This window comes from Pelodiscus sinensis, chromosome 1 (assembly GCF_049634645.1).
Source record: "Pelodiscus sinensis isolate JC-2024 chromosome 1, ASM4963464v1, whole genome shotgun sequence".
Classification (NCBI taxonomy): Eukaryota; Metazoa; Chordata; order Testudines; family Trionychidae; genus Pelodiscus; species Pelodiscus sinensis.
Window position 1 is genome coordinate 208,725,646 of NC_134711.1, and position 12,193 is coordinate 208,737,838.

The following is a 12,193-nucleotide window of genomic DNA, read 5'->3' on the forward strand; positions in this document are numbered from 1 at the left end:
TACAGGGCCAGGCCTAGGATGCCTCAGCCCCCCCTTGAGATGGGGGAGACTGGGCCTCTAAATCCCAGCCCGTTGCTTAGGCTGTTTCCTCCATGATACCAAACAGAAACTCAAAACTCTCTTCCAGCCCTGCCCCCCAGCCAGGTGCTGGTCTCCACCTTCCTTCCTTTGTCTCCCTGCCTGGGAGGCTGAGCCTGGGTGTCTGGGTTAATACACATTTGGGAGAATCAGTGAGAATCCCCCATCACAGCGCAGGGGGACCCCAGGTCACAGAGCAGACAGCACCCCCACTACACCACACCCCTTCCTTAGGTCACAATCTCCTCTTGCCCAAGGTCAAAACCCAAACCCCCTACACCCTAGTCCCTGAACCCAAGTCACAACTGCTTCCACCCAGAAGCCCTCCCAGAACCCTCACCCTTTCCTGAATCCCAATTCCTGACTGTAAACTCCCTTCTGCACCCAAACTCCATCCCAGACCCTGCAACTTCTCCATTAATATGCAAGAGTACAACCCTTGACCACTTCCCAAAATCTTGGAGTGGCTCCCCATCAAAAATTATTGCCCACGCCTGTCATAGGGGCACCAATTTAATCACATTGTGTAGGGCTGGATAATTTAATTTAGAAGGTTGAGAAAGCTGTTTAGGGGAGGAAGCTGTTCTTGATTTGATTTTAACAGATAGGAAGGAACTGGTTGATAGGCAGCTTGGGTGAAAGTGACCATGAAATAATAGAGTTCATGATTCTAATAAATTGTAGAAAGGAGAACAGCAAAATAGAGACAATGGATTTCAGGAAGGCAGATTTTAGTAAACTCAGAGAGCTGGTCAGGGCCGGATTAAGGGGGGGGCTAGCTGAGCTGCTGCCTGGGGTGCCAACCTATGGGGGGCGTCTGATGGCAGCTGTAAAGGGATCCGTTCGCCCAGGGCTGGGGGCTGCACGGTGCCCCTTAGAGCTGCCATCTGGTGCCGCACGCCCGATTGCAGCTGTAAGGTGTGCAGTGCGCCAGGGGGTAGGGCCGCACATGCGTCGTGCGCCCGGGGGTGGAGCTGCGCATCCGTCGCGCGTCCGCTGCCCGGGGCGCAGAAATGGCTCAAGCTGGCCCTGGAGCTGGTAGGTAAGGTCCTATGAGAAGCAAGACTAAGAGGAAAAACAACTGAAGAGAGTTGGCCGTTTTTTAAAGGGACTTTATTAAGGGCCCAAAAGCAAACTATTCCACTGCGTATGAAAGATAGAAAGTATGGCAGGAGACCACCTCGGATCAACCAGGAGATCTTATATGATCTCAGAATCAAAAGGGAGTTGTATAAAAAGTGGAAACTAGGTCAAATTACAAACGATGAATATAAGCAAACAACACTGATATGCAGGGACAAGATTAGAAAGGCAAAGGCACAAAAAGAGCTAAAGCTAGCTATAGGTATAAAGGGTAACCAGAAGATGTTCTACAGGTATATTAGGAGCAAGTGGGAGACCAAGGACAGGGTAGGCCCCTTGCTCAGTGAAGAGGGAGAAATAATAACAGGAAACTTGGAAAGGCAGAGGTGCTTAATGATTTCTTTGTTTGAGTTTTCATCAAGAAAATGGATGGTGACGGGATGCCTAACACAGTGAATGCTAGTGGAAATGGGGTAGTTTTAGAAGTAAAAATAAAAGCACAAATTAAAAATTACTTAGAAAAGTTAGACTGGAAAAGGGCAAATATAGTGCCCATCTATAAAAAGGGAAATAAGAGCAGACCAGTCAGTTTAACTTCTGTTGCCAGGGAAGATAATGGAGCAAAGCAATTCTGGAATCCATTTGCAAACATCTGGAAGATAATAAGGTGATGGATAACAGCCAGTGTAGATTTATAAAGAGCAAATCATGTCTAACCAATCTGATAGCTTTCTTTGATAGGATATCTAGCCTTTTGATAAGGGAGAAGCAGTTGATGTGGTATACCTAGACTTTAGTAAGGCATTTGACACAGGCTCGCATGACCTTCTCATCAATAAATGAGGGAAATGCAACTGAGGTGTGTGTGTAACTGTCTGGATAACTGTTCTCAGACAGAAGTTATTAATGGTTCATGCTGGAAGGGCATAACAAGTGGGATTCCACAGGAATCTGTTTTGGGACCAGTTCTGTTCAATATCTTCATCAACTATTTAGATATTGGCATAGAGAGTATAATTATTAAGTTTGCAGATGATACCAAACTGGGAGAGGTTGCAAGTAATTTGTAAACTGGAGAAATGATCTGAGCTAAACAGGATAAAGTTTAATAAGGACAAATACAAAGTACTCCACTTAGGAAGGAACAATCGTTTCACACATACAGAATAGGAAGCGACTGTCTAGGAAGAATTATTGCAGAAAGGAATCCAGGGGTCATAGTGGATAACAAGCTAAACATAAGTCAGCAGTGTGACACTGTTGCAAAAAAAAAGCAAACATGATTCTTGGATACATTAATAGAAATGTAGTGAGCAAGACACGAGAAGTCATTCTTCTGCTCTACTCTGCGCTGATTATGCCTCAGTTGGAGTATTGTGTCCAGTTATGGACACAATACATTTCAAGAAAGATGTAGAGAAATTGGAGAAGGTCCAGAGAAGAGCAACAAAAATGATTAAAGGTCTAGAGAACATGAGCTATGAAGAAAGACTGAAAGAATTGGGCATGTTTAGTTTAGAAAAGATAGACTCAAAACGGGATATGATAGTGTTTTTCAAGTATCTAATAGGGTGTTACAGGGAGGAGGGAGAAAAATTGTTCTCCTTGGCATCTGAGGCTAGGACAAGAAGCAATGGGCTTAAATGGCAGCAAAGGAGGTCTAGGTTGAACATTAGGAAAAACTTCCTAGCTGTCAGGATGGTTAAAAAGTGGAATAAATTGACTGGGGGGGGGGGTTGTGAAATATCTATCACTAGAGATATTTAAGAGCAGGTTAGAAAGACACCTGTCAGGGATGATCTAGATGGTGCTTGATCCTGCTTTGAGAGGAAGGGACTGGACTTGATGACCTCTGAAGGTGCCTTCCTGTTCTAGGATTCTGTGATTCTATGAAAGACTGTGTCCCGGAAGTACTCACTGATTGCTGCTGAAAAATGTAGCACTGGCATGAGATTTCTTAAAAGCTCTTCTATAAGGTAACAGAGGGAAGCTCTTTTATCAAAACTGGGGGGAGAGAAGATCTTGAAATATAGTAAATTAGTAATTTTCAGACTAGGAGCACCTGCTAGTGAGTCATTGAGATAGCTGGCATGTGCTGCTAGCCATACTCCTTTTTTCCTCATAGTAAATTGCATGGAAAGACAGTTACAAATAGACTGATAAGCTTTTTTCATTTAATTAATATCTAGTTGCTAGACAGTACTGATATACATTCATAAATGAAAGGGGGCATCACTGTGATTTTGGATGGGAGAGGTAGTGGCAATGGAATAGTTTCCCTAATAAGATACAGTCCACTCCACAATATGTAAAAGCCCTTGAAGAAAGAGTTATGAAACAGATAGTATTGTTTATAAATCCTGGCTAAGCCATCTGCTCATTTTGTGACTTCAGGCAAATAACTGGATCACCTTATTCCTTGCCAACCTCATCTGTAAAACCTAGAAAAAGTCTCTGAGAGCAAAATGAGAATTATATTGAAACGAGAAATCCACATGCAGCTGGCATCCCCCAACACAATGCAGTACTCTAACAGTTATATAAAGCAGCCAAAATTAATAGACTAGCAGGGGTCCATTAAGCTGTAATATTTGTTAGCCTTTGAGGATTACCCATAACTATAGTCTTGAATTGTAAATATTGTAATCAGGGAGATAATAATAATTCATGAAATAATTAACTCCTTAATCTTACAGGGGCCAGGAAAAGTGGCAAAACAGAAATGAAAACCACTCTCCATGTGTGCCAAATTGTCTAAAGCAGCATAACCATTTATTTTCACTTAGCTCAGTTTTTTTACCTCTAAATACTTTCTTAGCATCTTCAGAATCTTTAAAAGTAAAAACTTGATAAAAGTATTGACCCAGAGCTTAGCAGGGTACCAAATGGCAACTTTCAGCATTCACTTTTCAACTATCCAAGATTCATAATAAAATCTGAAAAGGCAGCTATTTGCTTTAGAAAAGAAAATCATCTAATTATTGTGGTGCCTTTGGTATCCAAATCCTTGCACCCAAAACTAGAGATTTGGTTGGCAGAGGTTTCACATACAATCTGTGTTATTCTAAATGCAGTAGATGTAGAAACAGGAAGCCTTCCTGGTAAAATTGAATGAATTGTTAACAACTGGTGTTCAAATTGAGTGAGTCTGCATTTCATGATGGACAGAGATCTGCTATCCTGACTCATGATAAGAAACCAATGGCAGACTCCTTACAAAAATCAAGTACTATTCACGATGAGCAAAGAGTGGGAGAATCTGGCCCTTCATAAAGAAATACATAGATAATAATCTTGGTTTACTCAAAGTCCTCAACAATACTTAGATTCTTAATTTTTTAATTATTACCTGTATTTACTGAATTTGCATTAATTAACATGCAACATATTTCATTAATCTCTATCTCATCAAGCATATATGGATTTCTCATGCTTATTATCTTTTAAGATTTCAGTACAATAAAATACTGATTCTTCTATCCATTGATCACTTTTCATTATTAATTTTCAAGCGAAAATCACTTTGTTTTATTCTTCCAAAACAACAAAGATACTTAATCGAAAGAAGAAGGAAAAAAACAATCAAAACCGTTTTGAAACAAGCTTAAAACCATAGCCTATTTCTTGACAACTTGGTAAAATGGCTTAACTTTTTTTGTCCCTTTTTGAGGAGAAAAAATCCCTTCCAAGCTGAAAACTTGTATCCCATTTTTTTCCCACGAGGATCTGTTTTGAAAGCAATACCATTTTTGAACCACCCCCACCACCCTCATAGTCCCTAAAGATACTGTAATGGGAAGACGCCTACTGTGCTAATACAGATTGAACCTCTCTGGTCCAGTAACATCCATGGTCCGGCATGATTTTAATTAGCTGGGTGTCCACTTATCATGGGTATGGCCAAGTTTCATGTGATCTTGTAAAGTTTGTTTACAGCTACTAGTCCTGGCTCTCGGTGTTCCATACCGTTATTTAGTTCTAATTTACCTCTAAATGTCTTCTAAGAGCCCAGTAAGCAGTGGAAGTGTTGGTAGTGCTGCTAGACAAATTGATCTCTTGTGGTCCAGCTAATTCTGTAGTTCGGCACTGGTCAGTTCCTCATGGTGCCAGACTGGAGAGGTTTAATCTGTATACCTGGGAACATTTCTTGCACTGATGTTTTTCATTTTAACTGAAAGGGTGAGGTCATACCAACTATTCTTGGACAGCAAGCAGAACATTTCAAGGAAGATTGTGCTAAATTAGCATAGTATTAGTGGCTGGCCCCAGTAAATGAAACTAGACCAGGTGTAGTGTGGTTTCAGTGCAGATGCTCCTAGTTTGGCCAATTGGGAGAAGGTCAGTATCTGGGGTTATAAATGGTAAGAGAGAATATGGGGGATGGGGAAGCTGAGATCCACTGAGAAAGAGGGAGGTCTGGAAGTTAAGAGATTGGAAGCGTTGTCTTGGGAAAGCTATAGAGAGCAGAAAACTCTCTGTAGGCCTCCCTGTTAAGAGGGAGGGATTATCAGGAAGTGAGTGGTGGGACTGGCCTACTTCAAGAGCCAGTGCCAGCAGGCTGAAAAAGGCTCAAGGCAGGATCCAGTGAAGTGGCTAGTTGGCTACTTTGCCTAATCCAGGATACTGAAAGGCTGGGGACCCCATGGAGGTGCTAGCTTGCTATCCTTCCTGAGGCAGAAAGCCATGGCCAGAGAGAAGATGAAAGCAGAAGAAGGTGATGTGAGGCCTGCTAGTTCTCTGAGCCAGAGAGTTGCAAGGGGAGAGAAACAGAAGGTTGTGAGTGAGGCATGATGAGACACACCAGAGCCATGCTGGACAGCTAGGGCATGATGTAGGATACAAGAGCTCTATTTGATGTTCTTTTTGGACCATGGATGTGGGACTTGGTATTGGAACCTATTTTGCTATGGTTTATGTTCTCAGAGCATTATTTTGTAATCTGTCAACTCTGCAAGGGCCCACTGTACTAAAAAAGACTTGGTTTAGACTATCTGTGGGGGACTCTGAAGGTGGGAAACTGAGGCGGGTGCATGTGTCGTGCCACAGCCTGCTGTAGGAGTGCACCCTGCGTGGGGCTGCCTTATCACATAGACCAGACCAGAACAGTTCCTTAGGTTCCTCCCTGTGCCTCATGAAGTCTAATATGTTATGATCCTCAGTAGTGAAACAACATTAGTACAGTTGTTTATTTGTATATTTGTTGTTAGCTAGTTTTTAGTTAAGAAATTAAATCATTTGATGATTTCATCTGATAATAATTCATGGGTAAGATCATCAATATTACATTTAAAAAAGGAAAAGTGCTGATTTCATCAATCCTTTTATATCTAACCACAACTTTGAATTAATGTCACCCTTTTTCCTTGATTGATTTATATGACAGTCCAGTTAGTTACCTGTAGTAGATAATTATCTTTTATAAGACAAAAAAAGAGAGAGAGAGAGAGAGAGAGAGAAAACAGTGGAGCTTTGGCCAGAAGTTACAAGACAGAGGACACTTATTACAGTGAAGCTGTCGGTGTATTTTCTTAGTTCAGTGGTGGACAAGAGAGGAGTCAAATAGGGATGTTAAATATTGGTTACCGGTAATTGACTAGTCGATTAACCTCATGAGTTCTTATTGGTTAGTCGACTATTCTGTAGTCCCTGGGGCGGGGCTGGCAGCCAGTGTAATCCGGCCCCAATCCCGAGGAGCCCCCTCCCACTCCACGCTGCTGCCTCTGTATCAGAGGCAGCAGAATGGGGTGCCAGGCAGGAGCTGGTTTGCAAGGGGAGCCAGTTTAAAAAAAACAGCTCCTCTTGCAGACTGGCTGCCTGTTGCCCTATGCTGCTGCCTCAGATACAGAGGCAGCAGTGCAGGGTGGGAGCAGCCACTGTTTTGCAGTGGGTCTGAGCTCCCAGACCCATCATGAGCCAGAACAGAGCCAGACTGCCTGCCCACCCAGCTCCTACTACACTTTAAATGCAGAGCTGCAGTGGGGGTATGTCCCAGATCCCACGTGAACTGGAACTGAGCTGGGCTGCCTTCCCACGCGGCTCCTAATGTGCTTTAAATGCAGAGCCGCAGCAAGGGTAAGGGTAAATCCCAGATCCACCACAAGCTGCGACTGAACTGGGCTGCTGGCCAGCCTGCTAAAAAATTTACTGGAGGGGTCGGGGAATACATGTAATAGCATTATCCAATAAGAATTTGCTTATCAGTTAATCAATTACACTGTTACATCCCTAGAATCAAGAGGGTCAGAATTTACTTTTATTCCCTATCTTTAAATCTTTAGGCAGAGTTGTGTATAGTGGTTAAAATATATGTCATTGGTTCTAATTCAAGTTGGGCAACTCATTAACTGTGTGATTTTAGGCAAGTCACTTAACTTCATTGTGCCTCATTCCCTTCAGCTGGAAAACTGGATTGAAGTGAGGCATTGCTGAAATTCAGATGCCACATTTGAACTAAGATTTCCAGATAAAATAAATTACACCTAACAAAAAGCAACACTAGTGGGCAAAGGAGTGATTTCAGATATATTCTGGTTGGTTGGACCTTTAAAGTTTAATATAATCTCTTTCACGGTGGCCCATTGCATCACCTGACCTTGCAAAGATGAACTTGTAACTATAGACTGTCAGATCCTAAGTGTCAGAATGTATAACATGCCACAGTGGCAAGACTTGCATGTAGATTACAAGATCCAACAACAGATGTGCTAGACGAGGCATATTCATTAGAGGTGGGTGGTTATTTGTTGAGCGTAGGAAGAGTTGTTCCTAAGTTGTTGTAAAACTGTGAGGAGAATAATCTTTACACTCCAAAAAGGTTATTAAAAGTAGTGTACATACCTTCTCGGGGATTCTGGAGTAATATTCCTGAACCAGAGATACACAGTTTAAAATCTAAATACCATTTAACTTCTAGTCACCAAATCTCTGAGTACCTGAAATCATTTTGGCCTTTCTACTTCATGTGAAATAGTTTATCCATGTAATGGGTCTTAATTTTCTATTATCTGTCATTTTAAGAGGATTACCCTTGTGTATTATATCAACATAGCTTGAGCTGCAGAAGATTAATTGCTCTTTTACTAGGTCTGAATACCAATCCCATTTAACTCTTTTATATATATATATATAATGAAGGATTTGCAGACTTTGGTTCATAGTCGAGGTGTTGTTTATAAAATAAAAGAGTGATGTTATTCCATCTGATTCAAATGAGTTCAAGAGCAGTAATATTCTTTGAAGTGTCATACACCTCCCTCAGTACTAGCATGTAGCTGAATTCAGTAAACACTCTATCAATGTGTTTCACGTCACATAAAGCTAAGCCAGGTTCCCATTTCTGAGTCTACTTATTCTGGGTCCTATAATGTTTTAGGAGTCTGAGATGTTTTCTTTTAATTGTTATTAAATCTGGTCTAATGATAACTGTCAATTAGTGATCGTTATCAAATGCTGTAGTGCAGATTTAAAATTAGCGATACAGATGTTGGGAGAATATGCATACTATTTTCTGCCTCAAATTTCTCAAGAGAAAAATGATTAGCCTTTCTAGCAGCAATAAGGTAATTTTACAGCTGCATTTTATGTTTCACATAACTGGGACAGTTCTGTCATTCAGTTTTAACTACTCTGCTAGGCCAAAAAAAAAAAAAAAGGCTTGTGTACTCTTTCCATGCTGGATTATAACTGATCCAAAAAAGCAAGCAAGCATGCATGGCACAAGCTAAAAGTGCCTAGATTTCAGTTGCTCTGGGTTTAAAAAAAACACAGGGTTAGCTACATTCTGAAAAAGTAACAGAATCTACATGATGCAACAGGGACTTAATTTCTTTGGGATATACCAAGGCAGAAGTTTGGTTTTGTATTTAAGATAAATTCATTTTGTTTCTCTTTGAGTCAATTCTGAGACTCATTCTCTATGTGATTTTTGTTTTTAAGATCTGGAAGGTTTTGACTCTGTAGTACCAGTTGCTGAGAAGCTCAGTCATCCAACTACAACCAGACCAAGAGCTACTGGCAGACGACCTCCATCCCAGTCACTCACATCTGTACGTTCATTTTTTTCTTCCTTTTCTTTTAAAATTATTTTCTGAATTTCTTTTCCTTTTCCTTTTCTTGGTAAGTATCTGTGTTGTTCAGTCCTTTCATTTATGCTTACTCAGCTGCGTCACTCGTATTAATGAGGTGCTGGAAGTGCTTTTCAGGGAGCCCTTTTTAAAAATTCTGCCATGATTTTAAATATAATTTTTAAAAATTTCCCTGCCAAAAAGTTTTACCTACTCTGGAGACACAACTAGATCATCCCTGCCAAGCATGATTGGAGCTAATAAAAAATAGTTCATGAGAATTATTGGAATCGACTAGATTGCACTCTAGGTGTTAAGTACTTGCTAAACATTTTCCCAAGGAGAATTTTTCCTTGGTCTTTTAAGGAGGTTTTTTAACTGACCCCAACTGTCAGATTATACAAGTTGAATTCGGTGCTATATTGGCAATAAAATACACCGGAACAAAGTATCAACATTTCAAGCAAAGTGAATTGCATGTGCTAGTTGTTTGCCAAAAGGTGTTACATTCTTCCTTGATTATTATGATTACAAGAAAACATTTTTATTTAAATGGTAAATCAAATAAATATACCAAAATCCCTCATCTTTCCTGTTTGCAAACATCTACATCCCTGGAAACTAGAGAGTGTCACAGACTAAAGGGAATTTCTTTGTGTGAGCCTCATATAAGGAACTCATAAATGACACACACACTTTATATAGCATGGTACCATAATAATATGGCAGTTGCAGTGCTTCTGCACATTGAACCATGCGTTTAAATGTAATTGTCCAGGCACCTACAAGTTGTTTGAATGGGTTTTTTTTCTCTCATATTTTACTGTCTCTTCTAGAAGAGCTGTTATTTTTGGCTCATAGTTACTGTGATGAAACTCACCTCTCTTTTTCACCACAAGAAAGAAATAGAAAGGGGCAATAGACAGAATGCTCTATGTCTTATAACCCACTTGAACATCAATTATGACTTAATAAATTGTATCTCTCAGGTGAAGGAATCTAAATGATCTGTTGGTTGTGCCCATGGTCACTGTTTAATAGAGCTGAAAAATCAAAAGACACTCCCTGACATCTTCAAATATTAAACATTTGATTGGTATAGTGTACAGTCAGATAAGTTCAGTAACAACAATTAAAGAAAATTTAAAAAGAAAATTAAAGACAGGAAAAGATGGAATTGAAAGGACAGAACAAGAAGGAGAACAGAAAATTTCTGTAGCTGCACATGATTTTTTCATTTATAAGAATGACATATAATAATGTGATTTCCAAATAACAGTCTCTTTCACTTATCACTTAAGATGTGTCTACACAGCAATTCCATTATTTCAAAATAAATTTGAAATAATAGACAGCTTATTCCAGCTTCTGTAAACCTCATTCCACAAGGAATAACGCCTCTTCTGAAATAGCTACAGTAAACTTCCGATAATCTGGCACCTTTAGGACCCAGAGGGTGCCGGACCAACCCGGCAGCACCCCAGCTGCTCTGCCCCCGGCTTCCCCAAGTCAGCCGCTGTTGACCGGTGGAGGACTTTGGGAAGCCGGGGGCAGAGCAGCTGGGGTGCTCTGCCCCCGGCTTCCCCAAGTCAGCCACTGGTCAGTTTCAGTTGGGTTGGTCCCATAGCGCCGCCCCTCACCTGAGCGGTGCTGCGGGACCAACCCGGCAGTACTCCAGCTGCTCTGCCCCCGGCTTCCCCAACTCCGCCGCTGGACTTGGAGAAGCTGGGGGGCAGAGCAGCTAGGGTGCTCTGCTCCAGGGCTTCTCCAAGTCCACCACTACTGAAACTGACCAGCGGTGGACTTTGGGAAGCCGGGGGCAGAGCAGCTCCAATTGTCCAGCTGGCTGGAGCACTTCCAGGTTCCAGTTGGTGCCGGACTATCAAGAGTGCCGGGGCCACTGGATGCCGGACAACTGGAGTTTTACTGTATTTTGAAATACTGGAAGTGTGGACGCTCCACTGCTGCTATTTTGAAATAGTTCCTCACCAGGGCCATTCTAAGTAATTACTCTCTGGGTCTTTCTAGGGCTTTAAATCGAGGTAGCATGTCCACATTAGGGGAGCCTGCCTTGCACTAATTTTGAGGCTTCCCCGTAGTGTAGACGTGCTATTTAGAAATAAGCTATTTTGGAGTATTTCTTCCGAAATAGCTTATTCTGAAATAAATGTGCAGTGTAGACATGCCCTTATTGTGCAAGTACTCACAGTGATAAAAGGCACCCTAACAACTATGGATACATCCTGTTCAATTCTGTTATAAGACATATATAAGCAGCTCTTAGCTCTATATGATGTATTTGTTTTTTCTTAAATCCAACAGTTAGTAACCCAGAGGACCAAGCTATGTATCAGAGCCCAATTATGTTTGATAGGGGCCCAACGCTGTTACAGTTATGGGAGTCCCTCAGTTTCTTCCTTTTATTATTTTGGCACCACTCCTGTCCAATGGCAAAGAATCAGTTGTTAAATTACATTGGTTATTTCACTCCATTTTTTTTAAAGGTGATAGGATAAAGCTGAATTAAAGTTAAAATGAGCAAAACCATTTTAATCTTCGGCCATAACTAGTAGTAAGGCTTTAATTACCTAATTACCAATGGCAGTCATATTCAGTTACATTTTCTGATGAGCTAGCTACATAGGGCAAATCCAAATCTTGGTGAGCCAAAGGCTCTTCCTCTGTCGTGAAACTGCCAGTGCCCCAGACTCACCGCCTTTCAAGCATGTTGTGCTAGATTATATTTAATCTCAAAATAAAAGGTTGAGTGAGCCAGTAAATACCAGTCCACAAAAGCTTTTCAAGCAAATAATTCTAATGTCTCTGAATCTGTTCTAGAGATCAAATTGTGCTCTGCTTCCAATATATGATCACTATAATTTTGTTGTTTTAAAAAGCAAAGATTTGATAATGTGGAAATGCTGAAACTTTTTGTGTATAATTCTCTCTCTTTTATTGTTGGGAAGTCT

General features: G+C 41.0%; 1 protein-coding gene across 8 annotated transcripts in view; it reads left to right on the top strand.

Moving 5' to 3' along the window:
• The window catches only part of SH3KBP1 (SH3 domain containing kinase binding protein 1), a 328,394-nt gene that overhangs the window by 299,608 nt on the left and 16,593 nt on the right, over positions 1-12,193 (top strand). For all 8 annotated transcript variants that reach the window (XM_075913646.1, XM_075913587.1, XM_075913595.1 and 5 more), the window contains one exon: positions 9,097-9,206. In XM_075913646.1, the coding sequence (XP_075769761.1) occupies positions 9,097-9,206 (110 nt within the window). The remainder of the gene's footprint in view (positions 1-9,096; positions 9,207-12,193) is intronic.